General features: G+C 37.4%; 1 protein-coding gene across 5 annotated transcripts in view; it reads left to right on the top strand.

Moving 5' to 3' along the window:
• The first annotated feature begins 6 nt into the window (after window positions 1-6).
• PIBF1 (progesterone immunomodulatory binding factor 1) overlaps window positions 7-25,288 on the top strand; it is a 107,151-nt gene continuing 81,869 nt past the window's right edge. For 4 of the 5 annotated variants that reach the window (XM_017731613.1, XM_008631640.2, XM_017731614.1 and 1 more), the window contains exons 1-8: window positions 7-450; window positions 1,051-1,366; window positions 2,197-2,297; window positions 4,523-4,721; window positions 9,650-9,769; window positions 17,893-18,026; window positions 20,068-20,176; window positions 23,457-23,638. In XM_017731613.1, coding sequence (XP_017587102.1) covers window positions 1,115-1,366; window positions 2,197-2,297; window positions 4,523-4,721; window positions 9,650-9,769; window positions 17,893-18,026; window positions 20,068-20,176; window positions 23,457-23,638 — 1,097 coding nt within the window. In that variant the 5' untranslated portion in view covers window positions 7-450; window positions 1,051-1,114. The remainder of the gene's footprint in view (window positions 451-1,050; window positions 1,367-2,196; window positions 2,298-4,522; window positions 4,722-9,649; window positions 9,770-17,892; window positions 18,027-20,067; window positions 20,177-23,456; window positions 23,639-25,288) is intronic. The other variant, XM_017731612.1, reaches the window with a different exon arrangement.

Genomic DNA, 25,288 nt, shown 5'->3' with positions numbered 1-25,288 from the left:
CACTGCGGAGTTACGGCTTGGGCAGCTGCCCGCTGCCTTTAGCAGCTCTGGGCATCCTGCGGGACGAACAGCATCCCCCCTTCCCGAGCTGCCCCCGGCTGCTGTGGGGAAGGAAGGGGTGGTGGTGGCCCTGGAGAGTGGCCCTGGAGAGCAGCCCACGGCAGGGCAGCCCGGCTGTCGCTGGCCCGGGCTCCGAGCGCGGCGTCTCCGTTCCCTGCTGGGCTCTGAGCAGCGCCGTCTGTAAGGAACTGCCGTGGTCTGTGCCAGTGGTTGTGAAAGTCCGTGTGACCGCTGGGTCAACCAGCCTGGTAACAACAGTGCTGCTGCTGCTGCTGTGAAGGCAAAGGCCAGCAAGGTTTGAAGGGAGCTTGTCGGCGTCGGGCTCTCCTCCCAGGTACCCAGCCACAGGATAAGAGGACAAAGCCTCAAGCTGCACCAGGGGAGTTTAAGGTTTGACATTAGGCGGGTTTTCTTCTAAACAGAAAGGGTGATTAGGTATTGGAATGGCCTGCCCGGGGGGTGGTGGAGTTACCTTAACCTGGAGATGCTTAAGGAAAGACTGAACATGGCACTGAGTGCTATGGTGTAGTTGACAAGGGGTTATTCAGTCAGAGGTTGGACACGATGATCCCGGAGGCCTTTTCCAACTTATGTGATTCTGTGATCAAAGTATTCCTTTACCTTTTTCTCCAGTAAGTCGTGATGTACCTCTTACCTGCTCTCTGGCGCTGTTTGCGCCCCGTAGGTCTCGGAGTTTTCGCTGCATGCGCTTTTGACAGCGTGCACATCTTTATTTAACTAGCATCGTGCTAGTGAACTGGATTCACACTGGTGTTCACACTGGTATTTAGTTTATTATCATAAAAGCGCTTGGTATTGATTGTTTAGGAAGAGGATCCTCAGGCTGCAGCCCTCTTCAGAGTTTCTCAAAATGTTTTTCTTGAGTGAAAAAAAATGTTAATGTGATACTGAGAAGCATCGCTTGCTTAGTGGTCTAATTTAACTGGTTAGTTTTTTATGGTGACATTTCATTTGTTGTAATTCTTGCAGTTGATTCTTCAGGAGGCTCATCTCAAAGTATAGTTTAAAAAAGCTTTGCAAATAGTGGAAGAAAATGTCACATAAAAGCTCTAAGGTAGTCAAGAAAGTAAACGTTTCCAGCTCCTTGGAATCTGAGGATATCAGCTTGGAAACCACAGTACCAACCGATGATGTTTCTTCCTCTGAAGAGAGAGAAGGTACTGTAAAAATCACTAAGCAGCTGATTGAACGGAAGGAGTTGCTCCATAATCTTCAGCTGCTTAAAATAGAATTGTCACAGAAAAACTTGATGATTGACAACTTGAAAGTTGAATATTTGACCAAGGTAAGGAGTCTTTCTCCTTTCATTATATAATCTTTTTTTTTTGTTTTGGTGCTTTTATAGTATGATAGAAACTTCTGTTCTGGAAAGAATTTCTTTGAATTACATGATGGAGGTCTTGGTTTGGGGGTTTTCTTGGTGTGTTTTGTTTGTGTTTTTTAATGAGAAGAAAAGGAAACAAAGATATAGAAAACTTAGCTGAGTTGTTCAAATCATTATACTTACAAATGTATGAAGGGGAATCTAATTATTTTTACCTTTCCTAAATACAAAGGAAAAACACCTGTTTTCTTTCAGAAATGAAAAAAAATTCTGTCACTTAGCATAGCAGGGCTTTTAACCTGAACTTCAGTGGAATACTAAAAAAAGTGATCTGAATACTCTTCAATGCTTTGTTATTGAAGATGGGGCTAGAATATACTGACATGCTAATAGTAGATTTTGTTGTGTACAGCTTGCACTAAGATGCATGAAATTAAGAAAGGTGTAAAAACTTTGCCACATTTGTGTGCAGTTCATTTACATAACATATAAATGGCTTTCTGCTCAGAGTTTAAGCCTAACTTGAAATTAGTTGAACAAATAGCTATTTGACTGAAAAAGACCCATTTAAGAGCTAAGCCTTTTTTTATTTCTAGGTCATTGGGACAAAGTCTGTATCATATTCTGTGAAGCCCGAGCATATTTAGAAGTCTTGTTAGACAGCCATTTTTGCACTGCTCACAGCATTGGGATCTTCGCATTTTTATTTCAGCTTGTTCTTTTTGTAAAATATTTTTTAAAAATTAATATGGTAACTTACTTTGTTTTATACTTACATTCCTTATATTTAGATTGAGGAGCTAGAGGAGAAGCTTAATGATGCAATCCATCAAAAGCAACTGTTGTCTTTACGACTGGATAGTCAGTTGGCATTACAGCAAGAAGATGCCAGGTATGATGGAAGTAAAATTAAGAACTTCATCTTTAACAAATTTGTGAGTTAATTTGAATTTGTATAAATAAGTTATTAACAGAAGCAGATAATTATTAGTTGCAGAAGTAGGAATTCTTTTGCAGATTATATTAGTGCTTTCATTCTAAAAATTTAATTTACGTATTTAATTTACATATAAGTAAATTTTAATTCAGTTCTCACTGGCTGAAGTTTGTGGGTTTGGTTTTATGTTACCTAAATTCAAAATTTAGTAGGAAGAGGTAGTAAAAATGTTCTTAAAACCAATAAAGAACAAAAGGACTAGGCAGACGTGGCAGAATTTCCATCAATTTAAACAGAATTTTTAATAACTGCAGCATAGAAGACTTGTGAAAGGTAGGTGCATAATGTTTAGCTTTTCCAATTAGTACTTCTTATGTGTCAGAAATGCTTTTGATTGATGGTATAGAAACTCACTTTCCACGTTGTTTTTCTGAAATATTTTGAGTTAACCTGAAAAATAGACTGGCTAGCAGGCTTCTCCAAATCACATTGTCAATTAAATATCTCCACACCTGTGAAGGAAGAGCATTACTTACATAATCTCATGTTAAAGTAGGGCTTACACCATGTGACTAATTTGAAGTCCTATTCAGTAGTAAGGCTAGAACAGATTTAGGGATGTGAAGCCAGACCTGAGATTAGTTCCATCAAAGTCTTTCAACTAAGAGCAGCTGATTGTCAGAAAAACGTCTGTCACTCTGTATGCTTAGATGCACCAGAGTGGAATATTTTTATGCTGGCCATACTTGAGATATCTAAGGAGTGCTCAGTAAAATGTACTGATGTGCAAACTGTTATTAGTAGGCATAAAAAAGTTAAACTACTTTTCCCAATCTTTTCATTTATTTTCTTGTCAGTCTTCAGCTTTCATCTTCATGTAATAGAATTGTACACACTATGGAGCGTGTCCTTGTGTGACTGCTTTGCTGACCTCAGTTCAAAAAGACTGTTATCTTTTTGAAACCAATAGGGTAGATGTTGCCTTGTAGTACTAGTTAGTATTTTTTAAATTCCTTTTTAAGTAATGCAGAAATGACCGTGATTGAATATATTTTCAAGAGTTGCAGCTAAAAAAATAAAAAAAAGTAAGTTAGTTGGTTTTGATTTAAATAAATTAAACACTTCTAAACGTCATTAACTGATGTGCAGTTTCTCTTGCTGTATAATACCTTATCACTGATGATAGTAGTTGTGATGGTGTTTTAAGGCTGGAAGTAAGGCTGCTTGTTTTATGGTAGTAGTGTTTTGTTAATACCGTCCCTGCCCGGCTCCGTGGGGTCCCGCGTGCCCCCACAGCCGCACGGGTGGGTTCAGCAATGCCGTCGGTACCAAAGAGTCCAGAAGGGCATTTGCGTGCGTTCCGCCAGCAGCATTTATTGCTGCTACGCTGGCGAAGGGTGCAGAGGCAAACACCAACATGATCCCGCAGCTCACAGTTTTATCTGGGGGTGGGGAAAGGGCAGGACTAGGGAACAGGGACCAATGGGGAAGCTCTGGGGGAGTGATGAGGGGTGGAGGCTGACAGCCAACCGGGGAATCCAAACTGGGCTAGATTCACATAACAGAACATGGCATCCTGGGAGAAGCCTTTCTGGTCACCCTAACATGAAGTGGTCCTTACGGTACTAGGGGCTTGTCTTACTGAGAACTCTCTGTCCCTTGTAATGTATGTTCACCGGCCACCACAGTTAGTTGCTGTTTGTTTTTTTTTTTAATAAAGGACTCAAACTTTGTATGTTACAGTAGTTAGAAGGTTAAGGGTTGTGTGCATGTGCTGAAACTTGGTAAGATACAAGTTAGAGTTACTATCGCTTTATTTGGTAATTTACTATTTCCTTGGGATTTGTGTGGAAATAGATTCCGCTTTTTCATGTTTTTAACCTTTTAATTGGTTAATGAAGCTTGGTTCGTAAATTCAAGGCAGCATATGTAGAGATTGACAATACAGAGCTGAATCTGAGAGCAGACAATGACTATAAAGTTCCTGGCTTTTATATAAAATGTAACTGATATGACTGTTTAACCATGGTGGTATACATTCTGACACTAATTACCTAATCTTTGTAAATTTTTCCCTCTACAAAATGAGCAGAACTCACTTCTTTGTTAGGGTATTGCAAAGCTTTGTCACTTGTGCTACTCACTACCTGCTATCTTCTGCTTTCAAATCCATCTTGAAGGAAACATCAGGCTCTAATGAAACAAGAAATGGAAACTATTTTATTGAGACAGAAGCAACTGGAGGAAACAAATCATCAATTGAGAGAGAGGGCTGGAGATATCCGTCGTAGCTTGCGAGACTTGGAATTAACCGATGAATGCTATGAGAAGCTAAAGTCTCTTCCTGAAGATCAGCTTTCCATCCCAGAATATGTTTCAGTGAGTATTGGGTTTTTTACTGGTTTAAAACCTAACCTGTGTCTTGGGTCTGGCTGGTACAGAATTGACTTTCTTCATAGCAGTCCAAATCTTGCTGTGATTTGCACTGGTGGCTAAGACAGTGTTTTGGCTGTTGCTGGACAGTGCTTGCACAACATCAAGGCTTTCTTTTTTCCCTGTTCTGCCTCCCTGTGCCCCAGCAAGCAATGAATGGTCATGAGATTGATAGGGGACACAGCTGGACAGCTGACCTGAATTGGCCAAAGAAATACTGTGTACTATATAACATCATACTCAGCAGTATAAATTGGAGGTAGAGAAAGAAAGAGGAGGTGGGGGGTGGTGGCTTCCAAGGTGGTTATTACTCAGAGAGTGGCTGGGTATCAGTCTTGACCAGTCTCCACAGTTTCCGGGAGGTGGTGAGTTCTTTGATTTTCCTTTTTTAGTTTTTGAGCTCACCTCTTTTTCCTTCAGTAATTGTTTAGAAAACTCTACACCTGAGTTTTCTTGCTTTTGTTCTTCTCAGTCTCTCCTCTGTCCTGCTCCCAGGGGAGGCAGCAAGTGGGTGAGCAGCCATATAGGCTGCTGGCCAGGGTCAACCCACCACAAGCTGTAAATTGTGGTGGGTTATGGTTTTTTTTCATCTCTAACTAGAAATAAAGGACCCTCAGAGGCAGATGTGTTTCTGGATCAGTCTGTTATGACTGGGTTCCAGTAAAGAAAGGAACTTTTTAATCCCAGATTTTGATGCCTTGAAAGAAAGTAGAATTGCTGACGTATTTTAAGGAGGTTAAGCAGATGGGATGTTACAATTAAAATATGAGCACACATTGATGATATGAAATACAGCAGGCTGAAAAAAGGAATTTGAAACTTGGCTTGCCAGAACCACAAGTTGGGGTGGCTCTTGCAAACATCCCTTACTTTTATCTTATGGTTTCCATATGTCCCTTTCCTATTTGACTAAACACAGGAGACAAAGTGTACCTTAAAGTATATTTTAAGACTCATTTTCTTGATTTAAGATGTTTGTTAGTCATGGCTTGTGGGTATATGAAGAGGCCACGGTGTACTCATTTGCAGTAAAAAGACTGCAGGATATGTCCAGAGCATCCCACCTGACTTATGAGGGTGAAGAAGATTTAGACATAAAAACCTTAATTCACCAAAGTATTAGCATTGTACTTACCTATAGAGCTTTTTATTAAGGAAGCTGCAAATAAGAAAATGTTAAGAACCTTAGTACATTTGTTGAGGTATAAATGCTACATGAATGAATCCTCTGGATCAAAGTCATGGTATACATGCTCTAGATATGTACAGAGAAGTAAAAATTGTCACCCTTATCTAAAGCATGTTCTTTTGAACGTCTTTTAAAAAGCTGGGCTTTTCAAAGTGCTAGGTAAATCATAAGGCTCTGTGGGATAAACAAGAACAGGTAGTTTGGGGCCTGTTAGTTTACCAGCCCCTAGCTGTCTGCTGTACCTGCTGCCCTCTGCAAAAGTGTTCGAGGAGGTTTTGTTGATTCCTGCATCACCATGGTTGAAAAAACCAGATTTTTAACAGAAACTGAAATCCATGTGAATGGATCTATTGAAATTGGTGTGCAGGAAGTTCAGGACTTCAGGATTTGATTGACAGTTGGTATAAAAGACTCTGTAGAGAGGCAGGATAGATACCAGGAATTAATAACCTTGTCAGCTGCTTTAAGTGAAGCTGTCACAGCACAATGTAGATTTAATTTGTGAGTAGAAAATGGCTGTCAAAAAGATGTGAAGTGGGAGAGATGAGTAGCAGCCACCTTCTACCCTTAACCTTTTCTTTTACTCTTGTGTTCAACCAGTAAATGTTATTTTTGTCTGTGACAAAAACTCCTCTACTTAAATGTTCAGTGAAGCCCTCTTCTTCTTCACACATTATTTTTTCTTTTGAAGAAGTCATTTTTAGACCTTTCTTTTTTCTGGATAAGGCATTCTGAAGATGTATTGTAGTAAGGTGTTGTTTTCTGCTTTTTTCAACTTCTTTTGGCAGAGGATTAGTGTGAACATAAAGGTATCAGTTAAGCTTGGTGGTTGTTTATCATTACTTTGAGTTATGCAGCTGATTCAAATGCTGGGAGGCTACAAAACTGTTTTGCATATTTTGTCTGTGCATCCATTTGGCTCCTGAAGGCTTAGGAAAGGACTTTGAGGGGAATGCTGTTTTCTGCTTTGCTTGCACTAAGGAGGAATTGTACATTTCTCAGGCAGTTAAAATTTCTGATCTATATGCAAATTAATAATATAGCCCACTGACATTAGGATAAAATTTTCCTTGTCAAGAAAGGGTCCTGCATATGCAACTTGAGCAAGAAATTTTCAGACTCTTTTTTTTCTATTTATCAAGTATAAATACTGTCTTGGAATTCTTCAGGATGGAAGTAAATGTGTAGAATGCTTAGACTTTATTTGAAACCCGATGGACTGGACAAACAGCAGGAAGAGCTTCAATGCAGATTTTGTATATAAAGATACTGGAATTAAAGCAAGTGTGAGATGTTTTTCCACTGTTCTTCCACAAAGCGGTGCCATAGTGACATGTTAAAACAAAGCCTAAGTAATGTTTAATGTTAATGATCACAACTGAAAAATTTTATTTTAAGCATCTTTCACTTAAAATCATACTTTTTTGGTTTGAACTTCTATGTAAAAATTCAGATTTTTATTTAGTCATTTCTAAGATGTTTTTAGAAACAGTATATGTGAAATTTTAAAGTACTTCAGGCTGTTAAATGATTCAGCTGCCAAGCACCAGTTCAACTTGTTCAGTAAAGTGAACCTCTTGTGTGCTACACTGTAAAAAAGAAATCAGCAAATTTTTTAAAAATTATGTCTGCAAACTCTGTTTGAACTGATTTTAATTGCCACGTATTTCAGGTGTATCGTTTTGCTAACTGCAGCTCAGTTGCTGTTTGTTTAAGAAGGCAGTTGTTAACTGATGGAACTGCTTTCACATAACTTCATTTAACAGAAGCCAATTTTTTCATCCTCTGCACCCACCCATTTTTACTTAATTCTAGTTTTCCATAAAAAGAGGTGGCCACATGCTAAGAGTTTTTTTAAAATTGCCTAGAAAGAGGTAACTGTTACAGCATATCAATATTAATTTGTAATTTTTAAGAGACGCAGTTGTTTCTGAAATCCCTTTTACAGTAAGTTTTGTTTCTGGTATATTGAGTTGGCAAGAGGCAGTGTGTGCTCTGACTGCTGGGTTACATGAATGTTTATTGGCTATCAAACCAGATAAATAGCAGCAACAGTTGAACTGCTACAACCTCACCCTCATCTGCTGCATTCATTTGCACTTTCTAATTACCATGCAATGATCTTTTCTTGGGAAGGCTGTGTAAATACCTTTATCTGTGATACCTGTATCCTGTGTAATCTTGGTTTCTACTGGGAAATCTGTTTTAAGGTTGTGATTTGGGAAATAATTGTGGTGTGATAGCACAAGTTTCCTAGATTTCCTAGGGAAATTGCAGTAAAAATACAAGGACTTACTGGAAAAGCAGGTGTGGTTTTAAAAAAACCACAATGCTTTAAATGGTTACCAATTAGTGATAATCAAGGTTACTTTTTTCTTTAAAAATGATCCATTGAATCATCAGATGCTGCAGGTAAAAATACTGATCTTTCAGTCATGTTGCACACTTGCCTTATCGTATAAAGCATACTACACCTGTGTTTACATTGCAAATTTCTATGGCTTCTGTGTTTTGTAATGCTGTCAGTTCCATGAAGTGTACCTGGAATTTTTCTTTGTCTTCTGCTATTTACAGGTAGCAAAATAGAGACCCGTCTTCCTTCTGCATGGAAGTGTAGTACAGCTTGCTCTTGAATACTTAATCTGTGCTTTCTTGTCTGTATTTCTTCTTTAATCATATATCAAAGAGAGCATTAGGGATGGAGGGTATGCAATAGCTCTTGCATGAAAACAGTGCTTAATTATTTATTCTTTTCACACACACGCCCAAATGCAACATTTTCAGGTATCAAGTTAATAACCTCTGTGTACGTGTATGTGGGTGTATATCAAAAAAACTCTTTCTTTATTTTGTCTCTTTTTGTTTTTTAATGCTGATGTTGTGGTTTTACTACTGTATTTCCTAGTCTTTTTTTCTTGATCAGTAGAAGAGTTCTGAAAAAATTCTATGGATGTGAGACTTACTTGCCTGAGACTATGCTTATGACTAGAGTGGGGGAAGAGAGAGGAGTATGCATTACAGATTTTAAATTTTTTTAATCCTGTAAGAAGTTTGGGGGTTTTGGGCGTGAATTTGGCAGAGTCGAGTCTTTCAGACCTTTAGTTTCCTGATGCAGTTGAATCCATATAGCAACCTATTACTGCTGAAGGTGTAGAGAAGGAGGGATGTCATGGTTCTTCCTGGTTATGTGCTGTTCCTGCTCCCTGTGCTTGTCTTGCATTTTTTTTTTTTTTGGTGCAAATTCAGCACACTGAGCTGGCAGAAAATAAAACAAATCTCTCCATTTCTACACACCCCATAAAAATTTTCTTGGCTTGGGGGAAGTTAATCAAGTTAAGTTGGTTACTACTAAATAGATTTTTGGTTTGTTTGGGTTTTTGTTCATTCTGGTTTGTTTTTTTTTTTTTCCTCTTTTTACACTGTTAATCAAATAGGCTGTAGGTTTGGCACAAAGGAGTGTGTGGGGCCGTGTGGTCCATTAGCAACTGTATTTTTTTGATTGGTCAGCCTGAGTGGAAGCTGCCTTAGTTGTACAGCAACATAATCTTTACCTTTCTGTCATGCCCTAGAAATAATTTGGTAAAATTATTGTCAAAAGATGTTCAGCTGATGTGTTTTGAGGTTTGTAGTTTTGGAATTGCAATTTTGCCAGCTTCAACTTTGAATATCTGCCTTTTTCTTCTAGGTCCGATTCTATGAAGTAGTCAATTCCTTAAGAAAAGAGCTAAGTGATCTACAGATGAAAAAGGAGAGTCTAACAGAAGAACTAAGTGGGTACAGATCCCAACTGAAGTGTCTGACAGAGGTCTGTGCTCCTTAGTTACCTCAGTTCAGAAACTGGAAATATGTATATTGCGAAAATCTCATTCTCCAAATCATTATTGATGTGTAAGATATAAAAGCTTTTTTGCTGTATAAACATTACTGCAGGGAGAAGAGGGCGGGGGGGGGGAACGACTCAGGGAGAGAAAGAGGAAATAAGCTATATGTATCCTTGTATAACAGCTGACTTTATGCTATGGCTACCCTGCAAGATTTGCTCATGAGACTGTTCAGGGTAGTCTCTTACCAGCTGTGTTGTGATTTCTGAGGGCAAGATTTCACGGTGGGGAAGCTGGACAGGAGATTGACCCAGCAGCAGCTGAAAACACGGTGATGGTTCAGTGTATAGTTTTTGAGACAGGGATGTCTTGGTAGTCAATTGCTTCACCTTTTGCTTTAATGTTACAAAAATCTATTTTTAGAAGTTCTTTGGAGTTGCATCTTCTCTGTTATGCTTTTCAATTTTTTACATTTTAGTTTTCCTATTTGTTTCTATACTAAAGAAAAAGATCATTTTATGGCAGGTAAGGTATAAACACCAGAAGTAGGGAAGCAAATTATGTAAATATTTCTAATTTTTATTTTTAAAGAGCTAAGGAATAAAAATGGTATAAGGAGCATGTTGTTTCTAATATATTTATGAATGTTTATAGTATTCTTTATATGAATACAGCTAGGGTGAGTTGTATTTTAGCTTAGTCCTGCATAAATCTGGAGTTGGGACAACAGTTTCAGGTACTCAAAGGATATTTAGCCGTGTTCTGAGTAGCAGGGATGTAAATTACACTGTCATTTTACTGATTCTGAGAATGTATTTTAGTTACTGCCTTTTTTTCCCTGCGAAATTTACTTACAGAATAATCAGGTGAGAAGATTAAGGAGAAATTATTTATACAAGTTTATCTTGTGACATTCATATATTTTCATGTCTCATTCTCATTGAATTAGAGAAAGTAGTCAATAAAATTTATGCATTTATGTGCTTCAGCATTAGTTTGCATCACCATCTCTGGTCATAATTGAGATTAAACTAATCCTGAGTTTTGTTTTTTTTAAGCATTTTCCTTCACTGTACTTCATACAAAGCACTTAATGTGCTTTGATTTAATAAAATTGTACAGGAGGATTTCAGCCTTAGAGATTTGACTGACATCTATATTAACTTCTGCTGAAGCAAATTAACAAGATAGTAGATAATAATTAAAGTTGTAGAAACAGTTTTCTTGGGACCTTGACCTTCCTTTAATATAGACTTCTAATTTTGTTCTTTTTGCACCACATGGTGGCAGTATCCACCTTTCCCTCTGACCTGTTTCTCGAAGTTTGAAGTGTGCTGTGCTTTTCTTTTATGGAGAGACGTAAGAGTCTCTGTGTCTTGATTCTGGCAAGTTCAAGTTTTACCTTGTGAGTTGATGAGTGTCACTGTAACAAGGTACCTCAGATAATAAGGTAAGAGGAGCATCATCAGGATGTGAGGGTACTTCAGAATCTCTAAAGTGCTTGGTGCATGGAGCTGACATATCTATGCATCTCTTGCAGTTTATGAAGAAGTGATTTCAAGGTGTACTGCTGGGGTAACTTATTTGAGCTCTTCAGTAAGGTCAAGCTTTATTGCAAGGAAATTTATCAGTAGGAAATAAAACTTTGTTCAGAGCCTTACCTAAGCTCTTACACTCTTCTTGTACTGGATTTTTTTTTTTTGTATTCCAGTAGTTCTTTTCTTTCCAGGTACATGAAATATAGTTGCTGAAGTTTCTTGCCTGTTATTCAATAATTTTTATACTCTGCAAATCCTTCTTCTGGGTTTCCATCCAGTATTCCGTAAATTTTAAGTTTTCTGTAATCATTGCAATATTTCTGTTCTCTGTATAGTTTATGAACAAAGTCTGTTCTGAGTTTAAAACTTCTTTAGGAATCTAGTTGTACAGAAGTTTGAAATACAGTCATCACTGAAGTTAAAACAATTGGTTTTTGTTTCATCTTTTTTCTTTTGTGAGAAGAAGCTACTTCCTACAGTAAGCATTCCTTCTTTTTTCTACTCTTGCGAATAATTAAGGCTCTTCTTAGTGAGTTTCAGTGTAGGTTTCTTCCCTCTTTTTGGGACAGAGAAAGGAACAAAAAAATATGCTTAGCCCAAATCTTTCTATTAGCTATTAATGTCTTGGGGGAGGAGGATTTTGTTGGCTTTTCTGTTTGTTTGTGGCTGACAGACTAGGTCTGAGTAGGTTTTATACATATAGGTACTCACCCAGAAATATAGTCATAAGAAATACGATACAGTTTGTCCTAGACTCATAGAAAAGTCTATCTAGCCAACTAAAAATGGAGAAAGTTTGAGGAAAATTCAAACTTGTCTTAATAGGTTAAGTCAACTTTAAGAAAATTTAAATGTAATATTAATTCATCAAATAAAACAACCCTGCTGACTCTGCAATTCTGTAAACTTCTCTTGGTGTGTTGCTACTCTTAGCCCTTAAAGGCTGCTGAATCTGTAACACAGACCCAGTAGGGTAGGGAGCTGTTTCTGACGACTGGTAGCAGCAAATGGTTTGTGAAGACTGATTTCTAGCACTGGAACATGGTCTGATAAAAGATATTTGTTCTGCTGCTTTCTGTTTTTAAAGTGGTTGGTGTAAGTGGTTGTGCTGTACAGTTGCTAAGTCAGTGGCTCTGTACACAATTGTTGCCTCTGTGATTTAGACCAGTGCAGTTCATCTCGTTCCAGGTACAGCAGCCACAGCCCAAGGGGAGGCAGTGGAACTGGTGAAAGCCATGTTCTTGTACTGCAGTGCCAACTGACTTGTTATTAAATTATGCTACAGGCTTGTTTTAGTTCTCCTTTTACAGTGCTCAGTACCTCAAGTATAAATAATGTTGGCACCGCCAGCCTTGGAGGTAAAGATAGAGGAGGAAGTCCAGTTGTGGTGGTGTATTACCAGAAGCTTCCCAGAAATAAAACCAGCTCCTGATGTGTGCATTCCCATGCTGAACATCAGTTTACTATTTTCAGAGTTGTTTGTTTCCAAAGTGGTTAGAACCTTTCCTCAAACAGATGTAATTTACTTCTAGTGGGTTTCTCTAAAGGCTGGGAGAGTGTCTGGGAAGGAAATCTTGCTTTTCTTTGTACCTCCAGAAGATGAAGTATTGCTTTCTTCTTCTGGCTGGGAGTTTCCTGGCAATGTTTTCCTGGAATTTGGTATTGATACAGTTTTATCAGGGCTTCCTTTTCTTCAGTTATTTTTTTATATAAAGCTGCCTTCAGGATTTACAACAGAATTTATAGCATCAGAGTATCTGAACGCTGTGGTTATCCTAAAGACAAAGCTGGTTATGTGTAGGACAAAGATCTTTTCTAAGACTTCGTCTCTGAATCAGGATTAGTAGCTGTCAGATTTACATATCTATATTTTTCAAAGAATAAACTAAGCTTTTGTACTCAAAGGATCACTTGGCACTAGATGTGTCTGAATATTAGAAATTGAGGCTGTTGTTGCTACTCCAGAAGGACTGGGATCCCTAAGGTTTCTCCTAAATTTTGCATATCTGTAAAGACTGCACTCTAGAACACTTCCCCAGCCCCCTGACACCACTTCTTTCAAGCAGTGCCTTAATTGTTTGGTCTTCACAACTCTCTTGAGAGAGATGAGGTCTTGGTCTTAGGTGAAATATGTGCCTGGTTTTTTTCGCTATTGTTAATATTGTTCAGGAGAACAGCTGCAAAGAAGATACTCTACCTGCAACTATGAGCTTGAGGCAGCAGTAAAACCTTTCCAAAACTTAAGGAGGTAACATATCTGTGAAAGTTCCCTTTTCTATCCAATACCTTTCTACTCTTTTGATACATAGCTATGGCTCTCATTGACTGCTAGCTGTGGTTCAAAAGTACAAGATGGTTTAATTATACTACTCTGTAATGATTTCAAGGATCCTTTTTTACCTGAGACTATTTCACTGAAAATTCTAGTAAACTCAGATCCAGAGAAATAAACTTTTTATTCTTCCACTTTCTTTTGCTGTAGAAGAACTTACTCCAAAGCTTTTCTTTCATATTTTCCTTGCAGAGTTTCTCTATTTTGAAGTAGCTCAACAGTTTTGTTTATAATTTTTAGTAGCTAATAGTGACCTATCTACAATCAGATTACCAATTTCCAATCTACAAGCAGATTACCAATTTCATAGCAAGTTACTAAAGAGATGTCTTATTTATCCAGTTATGTATAGCTTCTTCCTGACATTTGGGCAGTTGCATTCCAATAAATGATATATTGACCAGTAATTTTTGAAGGCAGAGTATGTAAACAATTGAAGAAAAGTGTCATCTTTACGAAGGAGCTGCATCTCATCCAAATAACTGGAGGGAATTGGCTTTCACATCACAATAGTAGAGTAGCTTTACATTTGTCTAGGGCCTTTAGGTACCTTAGGATATGAACAAAGTGCTGGCTTTTGTAAGTGGTTCTTCAAAGATCTTTTAAAAAGCATTTTTAAAGCAGAATCACTTTCTTTCACAGTCTTACCTGTAGACAGTGTAAAGCAGTCATGTTGCTTCTGCTTGATTGGTGGATGAATCTATTCCCTGCATTTCTGTTTATCTTCTTATCTTGAAAGGCTTTTTGGAAGATCACCTAATCCCTATCATGTATTATGTGTCACTAACTTAGTTCAAAAAGTCTATCACCAGGATTTTGCACTTGAAATTCAGATAGGTGTTTATTTCAGTGACTGCTATAAACTGCTGCTCATTTCAGATTGAGGATAGCAGTGAAGTTTAATATCACTAAACTGAGGTCTGCCATTAGATGTTTAGTTTCTCTACCAGTTTAGGTTTTAAGTGGTGCAGGTCAGGCAAGTTGAGAATCTTCTTGCTTGAAACATCCATCTGTGGACAGTATTTGTAAACCAAATGGAAGCACTTCTTACTAGGGACTGACTAATGTCCTGTAGAAACCACCTGTACTGGTTAATACTGGGTCTCTTAGGCAGCTTTGTCAAGAATTTCTTCAGGCGATGGTTGCCTATCTGTCTCACACGGGATGGGTTTGGGTTTTTATTTGTTTTAACCATCTCATCAGTCTGAGTTTCTGCTCCCTGTAGAAGCAAAAATTAGTAAGAGGCTGAAGAAACGCCATGAGGTGTTCAGAGTATTATCATAATCACATTCAGTGTGAGGAAGTTCCATTTGTCCTTTAATTATTTTAAGGTCTGTGGGCTTGCTTAAGTTACTACTATTTATTATTACTGGTATTATTTTCAGGACCTAATTTCAGTCCTTGTTAGAGCTCTTTATCATGATTCTTCTAAAAGCCCCTTTTTTGCTGCAGCAGGACAAAGCTGTTCATCAGGATGTTCTAGCTATATTTTGAAGATAAATGGAAATATAAAGCTGTTCCATTGCAGAGATCTTAAAATCAGTTCAGGGTATGTGGACATTGTTAGAAACTGAATTAACTTCATCACATGCAAAGCAAGGCTTCTTCTGCCTAAGCACAGTCAGCTTGATTGTATGTCTTTAAGATGTATTGCTATGGAAGTCCAGAAGCTTGTGTATGTGCTACCTGGAAATACGCATACCGCATAGTGGGGGTTGTGTGTTAGCCTGTTTACAGCCTAGACTGGGTATCAGCTTGCTTTGTCGTGTTTCTTCATCTGATTAAAATACTACTTGAACACCTTAAGATTAGGTAGATGAAAAACAGTGACCTATGCAGTATAATTAGTGTTTCTTCAGTAATTACCTTAAATCCTAAAAAAACAAACATAATAAACCCCTATAATTAAGGTAGGTCTTAAATTCTGCTTTGGAAAAGTGACACTAACTTACTTTCCCTGGAATTACTATATTGTTATGGGACATTAATATGACATTAATAACTGATTTATTAAATACAATTCAAAAGTAAGTTTAGGTCTCAGGTATTAGAAGGAACTGATTTTGCAGATATTCAGCTATTCTGTTAATTGTTGCTTTAAAGCTGTCTATGACAACTTTGTCCAGAGGTTAACCAGTTTAATTTTACACTTTTGGTAGTTGTGTTCTAGCTGCTCGATGGATAATACTGTAGGAGCTTCAGTAGCTCGCTCAGTGAAGGGTATGTGAATTTCAGCATGGTATTAGCAGCAGAATGGCACGGGATATCCACAGAAGAATTGTATTCTAAGCTTAATCTTTCAATTTGCACTTAACTTTTAAGTGCCCTTACCAACATTTCCTATTGCAAGATGAGTCATGTTTACACTGCATAACAGGGTACTTGCACCATTATGTTACATATTTGAAACTTTAACTAACTTGTGGACAACACCTTTTAAAAATATCTGACACAGACTTTACCATTATAATAATGCCATCTTTATAAATAATGACATAGGAACTGATTAAAGAAGAGAGTGTTTTATAGTCTTAGTTTGCTTAATGTGTATCCATTAACTAAGGTAAACATAAACCATATATACCAGTATGTGTTAGGATGAATAACAGTCATGTCTTCAGATTATGTGTTTGTAATAGTAGACCATCCAGAATCCTCATGAAAACTTTATGGGTGTTGCAATTTTTTTTGTGATTTGTGACCTGAAGTGATTTTAGTAAAAGTGAAGATAAGTAGGTCTGTGAAATATAAAACAAAAAATTCTTTTTTATCAACAGAGTAGTTACAGTATGTTTAGTAGATTAGGGAGTTTTTTCTAGTGTCTTACAAGTATTTAGATGTGTTTTTTCAAGAAGGTATTCTGTCAGTCTTTCAGTTGATGATGTGTGTGAAGTTTATCAGTGTCCTTGTGTCATACACTCTGCATATGCTGTTGCCCTAAACTTTTCTTGTCTATGAAAAACCAGCTAGGCAGTTATCCTCCTGTAACTGTATAAAGCATGGCTTTCGGCAGTTTTGAAAAATTATGCACTCATATAGTGTCTTTTACTGCAAAATAAACTAAACTTGCAGTGGCTAAATTCTTGGTTTAGTAATGACATTTTAAGGCTATGTTCACCTTCAGTTATAATGTTGCGATGTCTATTCATAATAACCAGATAGAATTATTGTTTATCAAGCATCCATTATTGAGCTTGCTATCAATCACAGCAATAAACAACTGAACTCAGCAGTATTCTGGGAAATAGGATATGGAAAAGATGTAGATGCCCGGGGGTATTCTCAAATTTTTAACAAGCAACTCTTTTTGTAGTCCATGAGCTTTACCTTGTATAAGTGAAAGAGCATTATTATTTTGGTCATTCTTGTGAATAAATTACTAAGTAGTACAGTATTTAGGACAAGTAAATAAGATGAGTTTGTGAAATAAGTACCTACCTAGTAGAAAACTGAAAAATGGAGTCTAGATTGGGGATTAAGGTATAAAAGTCTGCTATTCCTGTGGAGAGTTGGAGGGAATGAGTGTGATTAGGAAATCTGTCGATCTTCAAAATGGATACCTAGTGTTCTAAAAGATGAATACTCTCTGGGTATTCTCTTGCTTTGCTTCTGTTGTTTTAGTTTCCAGAATAATCTGTAAAAGTATATGAGGAGGAAAAAGAAGGTAAAGTGGAAATTAATGCTGATGGACCATTAAGTAAACTTTTTAATTTAATTTATTTTGTCATCCACCAATGCTTTCCATTTTTCAGGAAACATAAGGTACCAGATACAATAGCTACAATTGGGAAGTAACTGGCTGAAATCTTTCATATAATGACAGATGTTGCTAAACTTCTGAACAAACCATCCTCTTTCTTTTTTTTCAAATCAACTAGCAAGTATTTTCGCAAGTATCTTTACTCGTTTGAAACTATTGTAAAGGTGGTGTGACTACTGTGCTCCTAGTATAGGTTTGCAGACCGCCGGCTGTATATGTGAGGGGTACTGGTCTTGGAAGTTGTGCTAATGGACAAATGCACTGGAAAAAATAGGTACATTAATGAAGTATTTGTAATAAGATAGTTGAGTATCAATACAGCTGGTTACTTTGTGATGTGCTAAATTTCCAAATACTGAGACAAATTAAAACATTACCACTGAATATTCATAAGAGGCTTTCACAAAACATAGTCGGTAATTACTTTAAGTAAATGTCAGTGTAGCTGTGATCATTTCAAAATGTCTCACTTCCTAGAGCTATGAAGATGAGAGGCGGAGTCGGTCAGATCTTGAGGTCAGATGCCAGCATTTAACACTGGAACTGGCTGATACCAAGCAGCTGATTCAGCAAGGTGATTACAGACAGGAGAACTATGATAAAGTAAAATGGTAAGTATCTCTATAATTCATTCTATAATGTTCAACCAACATACAAATGTTAATAAAGATCAACCTTGATTGATGTGAGTTCTTAGTTTTATTTTTGATTTATGTGCACCACAGATATTTTGCCTTACCTCGTACGCTGATAGTTCAATTACCTGCTGTAGTATATTGCAGACATAAAATGAACAACATCCTGAAAACCTGTGCATCAAATTATCTTCCTAAAAGTTTATATTTTCAGATTTACTGTGTTTTCAAAAGGGCCTGGCAGTCTCATTGCAGCTAAGGAAGTGGGAGCTGTTGATGGCAAGCATCTTGGAACAAGTACTCTTTTTTTATTCATAGTTTAAAAGCAATGATCTAACAGAAGGCCCTGTGCTCTATTCTATGCTGCCTGCAGCATGAATTAGGAAGTCAGGACCTTGGGAATCAATATTTACAACTTAAGATATCCTTGAAACCATAAATTTGAAAGGACTGTTATGAGAACTCTGTCAGATAATCTTAGGATTACCTTAGTGAATTGGTTTAACTGCAGGAAGTTCCAGTGTCTAGCTTTTTTAAAATACGGATTGCTGTACCGTTATAGCCAATGTTTTGAATATCCATCTTGCAAAAAGCAATTGCAAAATAGTGAAAATAGACTTCTTCTAAATATACTCATAGATGTATACTTCACAGTCCAGCTTCCAAATGGCTTTTTCATTGTGCCTGCAAGTGCAAGAAATCTGGTCTTTGGCACATTTGTTGTGAAACAGATTCAAAAATGGGGATTATGAAAAGATGCTGTCAGCTCCTTAGTTGTTCACATGGAATGAACTCAGGCATAGTTACTGACATGAATGACTTTGCCCACTAAGTCATTTGAAGGAGAATCTGTCTTCTGGATTCACAGCATTTTTGGTTCACAGCTATATGTACTAAACCAACCTTGGAATCTGTCTGGCATCTTGTTGCAAATAGGGTGGATTGATGCTATGGTTTGCTTCCTATGTGCAACTGCATCTTAATAAGTGGATTGTAATAACTTTCATGTGAATGGCCCCAGTGTTCAACAGTGTGTGTTTAAAATAGTCATGAGTTGAGAAAAGCATGAATGAACGTGCCAAAACTGTATTTGAGAGAGTAGGTTGTATTCAGCTGGGTAGGCACAGACGAAGGGGAGGAGAGAGCTATGTTGGCATAACTGCATGAGGATATTTGGGAGCACTGCAGGAGTAAATCACTTCCAGACTTGTTTCTGCCTTTAAAAAATACTGTGTCAAATCTTCTAGTTCTGCTGTACTACAAGTTATCTCAGTTTTAAAGCTATGCTATGCTTAATATAATATTGGTTAGATTTTTTTCTAAACTGCAAGCTCATACTGGCTCATTCATTTCACTGTTCTGACAGGGTGAGAGTGGAGACGTAGCAATGCTTCTTTGTGCATCCGGAAAGCACTCTTGCTCAGGACAGCAGCACAATTTTTGAAGATGTGTCATGTGTGTCATGTATATTTTAAATGTGACAATCCACTCTGGTTTCAAGGGGCAGTATACAGGAGAGAGTACCTACTGAGAACACGTATACATTGCTTTCTGCTCTGTTAGGAAAATGGGAATGAAGTTGCTTCACTTTTTCATTGGACTTCCGTGTCTGCAAAAGATTAAAGAGAATGTCATGGAAAACAGCATCAGAAGCTTATTAAAGCTAAAACGATGGATAAGGGTGCTTAAAGTTGATTGCTAAGAGGAGAAATGTATAGCCAAAAGTTACACTAAAGAGGAATAGTAGGAGGAGAACTAAATAATTTAGGATGGGAGTTTGAGTATTGTAGAATTTTCTTGGTTTCTGAGTATTTAAATTACCTTATATTGTTTCATATAATAAGATACTCTTGCAGGTGTTAATAACTGTAAAAGGTAAGATTATCACCAATTGTTCTGCGAGTGACTGGTTGGAAGAAGTCAGTGTCGTGAACTAGAAAAAGGCTGACAAATTAAAAAGGCACAGGAATCTTGTTCATTACACTATGCATCTAATAGTTTCACTTTGCTTTCACAGTGAACGTGATGTATTTGAGCATGAATTGGCAGAACTCAGAAGAAAACATGAAATACTAGAGGTGTCACACAAAACACAAACTAAAGAAAGAAATGACTTAGCAAAAGAGGTAAACATAAAGTTCTTACTTTAGTAATTGTGTATTTCTTCACCTCAGGAATTTGATTCTTTGTCTAGTCAAGTTTGTCAGGATCATGGAATAATTTAATTACCATGGTCTTAAGAGACCACCTGCTCCAACCCGCCCATGCAATGCAGAGCAAGATTAGGTCAAGTTGCTTAGAGCTTTGTCGAGTTTTTAATGTCTCCAAGGATGGAGATTCCACAGCCTTTTGGACAATCTGTTCCAGTGTTTTTCTGCCCTTTTGTGAAAATGCATTTGTAAAAACTAATCACTTGCTGCAGCTTTTCTCTGTTCATCTTGTCCTGTCATTATGTACTGCCAAGAATCTGGCTCTTTTTATGTGTTCCACTTGGATAGGTGAAGATAAAAATAATATTTTCCCCCAACCTTCTCTTCTGAAGGCTGTAGAAAGTTCCAAATATTTCTCTTAACCCCGTGTACATCATATGCTGCAGTTCATGACCATCTTGGTAGAGATCTTCTGGTCCTGCTCCAGTTTGTTAATGCATGTCTTTAGGACACGCATGTCATGGGACATAGCACTCCAAATATAGTCTCACAAGTGTGGAACACAGGATAATAATTTTCTTTAACCCATTGTCCACGTTGTTCCTAATATAGCCTTGTAGCCACTTGGCGTTCTTTGCTGTCAGCACACATTTCTGTCCCATGTTCAGTTTGTTCAACTGATGTTTGTCTATCTGATCTGTGTTTTGCCAGTTTTTCCATAGAGCTGTTATGGGAGGTGGCTGAAAGCCATGCAAAAGGTCAAGTAAATGACATGGACAGTGGTCCTCCCCATCCATAGAGCTAACATTTTTGTCGGGTTTGCTAGGTTTGGCCTTCGTAAATTTCTACAAGTTTTTCCAGACACCTTTTCCTCTGTATGTATGGATATAGCTTCCAGCGGGATTTGCTTCATGATCCTTGCAGGGACTGAGATTAGATTTACCAACCCAACTGAGTGCTTCTCCTTAAAGGAGGATTCTGGTAATCAGAAGCCTTGATCGCTTGCTATGATACTTCAAACGGCTGGTCAGCCTCACAGCAACATCTGCCATCTCCCTCAACACTGGCCAAGTGCTTCCCATTTTTCCCTAGCCATTACATACGTGCCATTTTCCTAGGTATGTGACTTAGAAGGCTGAAGCAAAGACAGACTGAACTCTGCCAATAAGCTCAGGAACCTGGGAGGGCCCAGGGGAAAATTTACCGGTGGAAGATGAATGCTGTGAGTATGCTTGATATGGTTTAACCCCAGCTGGCAAGTAAGCCCCACACAGCCGTTCGCCCATCCCAGTGGAATGGGGGAGAGACTCAGAAGAGTAAAAGTCAAGAAAACTCATGGGTTGAGATAAAGACAATTTAATAGGCAAAGCAAAATCTCCACACACAAGCAAAGCAAGACAAGGAATTCATTCTCCACTTCCCATGAGCAGGCAGGGGTTCAGCCAGGGAAGCAGAGCCCTGCAAGAATAATATGGAAGATCTTCTGTGTGTTAACACTTCAGCAGCTGAGTAAATGAGACAGACTACTTCTGAGAGTATCCAGGAGACATGGTGCTCGTTAGTGTCTCTGTATAAATGACAATGTTACAGATAAAATAGTGGCTATAACTGCCACTTTAAAGATAGCATTGCTCTGCCTAGTTTTACAGAGAGATTTTCAGAAATATTAGGGAAAAAACTGAGTTTCTATTAGAAAATACCTCTTTGGTATCAGTCTGAAGGCTTTGTTAGTCTCTTTATTCCTCAGTCTAGCACCATAAGAGGACATCAAAGGTCAAGTTTGTTCTCAGCATGCAACAGTGCCCAAAAAAGTATTGTCCTGTACATCAAGTTTGTATGTACATGTCAAGTACTGCAGAATAGCAGCGACAATGGCTTTTTCTCATTTACTTTATACTAAATTAATCAGTGAATAAAAGTAGCTCTACTTTAAACTAAAATACCACTTCAAACTTTGTGATTACTTAAATATCCTGGAAGATTTGTGCTGGTTTTTGTGTATACTGATACAGTATCAAGTCCTGGATTGGAAGAACATCCAACTGGGATTTTTTACACAGTACTTGTTCCAGAGGAGGAGTATTTATAGGAGCAGTAACTGCTTGCTTTCTTCATGTAGTAGTCCATGGTGTCTGTTCACTATGGATATACAGATAACATGTTATTTGGAGAGAAAGCATGTTTACTTTTTTTTCTTAAATAAAGTATAGAACAGGCATTTTTACCTCACAGTGAGTATGGTGCTCAGCAAGAGGGCTGATGGGGAGGAGCATGGCTCCAAGAGCACTGTTTCTGTGTGAATTTTCATCTGTTTAGCTACTTGCTCCACGTCTTTCTCTCCAGTATCTTCTTTAAGTAACCTTTAGTCCTTCTATGACTTAGAAAAGGTGAATTCTATCTAAACCATGTACATGATGTCTTCATAGATTTAGGAGACATGTTTCTGATAAGTTATTATCATTCTTTGAATTTAGTATGTGACATCCTCAGGAGCTTAAATGGCAAAATTCTTTAGTGGGACGAAACTGTGTTTTGTTATCATGGTTATGGAGTTGGGCCACCTTGCAACAGTGGCCCTATGCTCTTCGGCTGTTCTCTGTGTTCACCTTGAATGGATGGTGACTACTCCGTCTCACTTTACTTCTTGGTGTAGTAAACATGATTGATCTGGTGGCAAAGGCAGCTGTTCTCAACTTATTCTTGTTTCTGCTTTGGCATCAGTTCAGCCTTCTGTAGCAACACCAGCTCTTTGCCCTTGGGGCATGCCTGAAGCATTGCCTTGTCCACAACAATCATGGCATACATCAGCCCCAGAACTAACAGTTTTACCATTTGTTTATGGAGCACTAATCACCCTGGTGCCCTTAAACGTTTCACTTCTTTTTCTGAGACATTCATAGTCATTGTGACAGGTTGGCACCAAGACTCTCCATCAGTATTTCTGACATAGCACTACTCAGTACTGTTGCTATTCAGTACTTCAGTACCATTTCGATACTGACGTAGATGAAAGGACCTTTTTTTCAGGTGCCAACTACTGGAAATAAATAATGAAAACTCATAAAATTAAAATGTTAATTAAGTCTTTTTTCATCTTAAAGCTTCATCAACTTACTTAAACTAAAGTGTAAATAAAGTCTTTTGGTTCAGGTGATTTCATGGAAGAGAGCTGAAATTAAATTCCAGATATGTGTACATAGGTTAAATATTTATCTTGAAATTCGTATTAAAGTGTTCTTTTTAATACCTTCTATAGCTGGCAACCATACAACAATCCCTCAACTTGTTGCAAAAAGATAAAGATTATCTTAATCGCCAGAACATGGAGCTCAGTGTTCGCTGTGCACATGAAGAAGATCGTCTTGAAAGACTCCAGATTCAGCTGGAGGATGCCAAAAAAGCTAGGGAAGAAATGTATGAAAAATATGTTGCGTCCAGGCAAGTTATTGTGTGTTCACTTCTATCACTAGGCAGGTTATTTAACTGTTTTCCCTTGTTTCTTGCACAAATCCCATTTAATTAATTTTATTTTTCAGAAAGCTAATCCGTATTTATGTAACTAGAAGCACAACACTTTTCTTGGGTCATAATGTGGATCACAAACATTCTTTTAAACCTTTGATATAAGACCATAGTCGTGGAAGTAAACTTTCAGCATTGGGAGTTGATGGCAATTGTTGTCTTAGGTTTACTCAGTTAATTATAAAATGAACTTTTTTTTTTTCAGTGTATATCCATAAATCCTATGTTCTGTATAACTAAGAGGAAGTGTGCTAATACAACTCTCCTGATAGACAACTAAACCAAAAATTGTCATCTAAGTGAAAATAGAAGGGCATTCTTGAAATGATCAGTTATGGAGCTCCAGCCCATATCAGAAGAATTTTAAACACTATTTTTCCTTTCAGTGCAGTCGCTCAGTTTCTTAAAGTTGTTTTGCATGTTTATATCTCAGAACTATGTTCACCCAGAACTTCTGTATTTTAAATAAAAGTCTTACTCTGAAATGCTGTTTTAAGAAATCATGTTGTTCTTGTTTTTTTTATGATAAACCTCTTTATTGTGTAAAAGGTCTTCATACAGTGTTTGCTATAGTGTGGCACAGTTGAGGAAGAAGAAATAAGTTTACTTTTGCCTTGAAGGGTCAACTGAAATTCAGTGTCTGAATAAAAAGAAAACAGGAAAACCTGGTCAGCCTGCACTCTCCATTTTAATATTTCGCAGCTTTTAGTTAATGTGAGGGAGTTTTTGACCAGCTCACATACTGATTTCTAAAAATTATGGGCTATCACATGATTGGAAATCAAATGAAGTCTAAAACCTTTTACAGCTGTAAATGCACATATCTTCATAATATGCTTTTGTTTCCAAACCTGTGATTTTTACCAGTGGCTTACTGCTGATTGATTTTTCTTGAACATTAACTAGATGCTATAAAGTCTTGACACTCCTTAACTATTAAGTGCTTACAACATAACCCTATTTTTGTAGGAGAGATTCTTTATGAGATTCCCTGCAATCTGTAACTTCCAAAGTTACAAAAAGATGTCAGTATTTCTCTGAAATGAAATTCTTTTGTCCTGATATGTTCTGATATCTGTTGCTTAAAAACTTTGTGTTTTAAATAGTTTGTATGTCACATTGATGGGATAAATTCCCAAATCTTGAGGTTTTTTGACTTTACAAATCTCCACTGCATTTAATCTGCAGTGTTTCTTGTGATGTTTTTTCCCTCATGAGGTGCAGGTAGTACACAAAGAAGTCTTCTAGTGGCATGGCAGCATTGCAAGTCAGTAAGTTAATTAATCCTTACCCAGTGATGAAGAAGAAAGTGAGGAATTAAGTGATTACTTAATATAAGCACTTGAGTAGAGGCTGACAAAGAATTTCTGGAAGAATGTTAAAGTTATGTGATTAATCAATATTACATTACTTTAAAAAGTTTAAATCTGTGTGCAGAAAACTTCTGTTTATTCACAGTTAAATATTATTTATTCCTGGTTGATTTTCATTTAATTTATGTATCAACATAGGCTGATAAGTATTTTAAGTTGTTGAGAGGTAAATGACTGAAGATTGAAATAAAAT

Source organism: Corvus brachyrhynchos, unplaced genomic scaffold (genome assembly GCF_000691975.1).
Source record: "Corvus brachyrhynchos isolate BGI_N302 unplaced genomic scaffold, ASM69197v1 scaffold71, whole genome shotgun sequence".
Lineage (NCBI taxonomy): Eukaryota > Metazoa > Chordata > Aves > Passeriformes > Corvidae > Corvus > Corvus brachyrhynchos.
The sequence above is the reverse complement of the archived record's forward strand: the minus strand, read 5'-3'. Positions and strand labels throughout refer to the sequence as shown.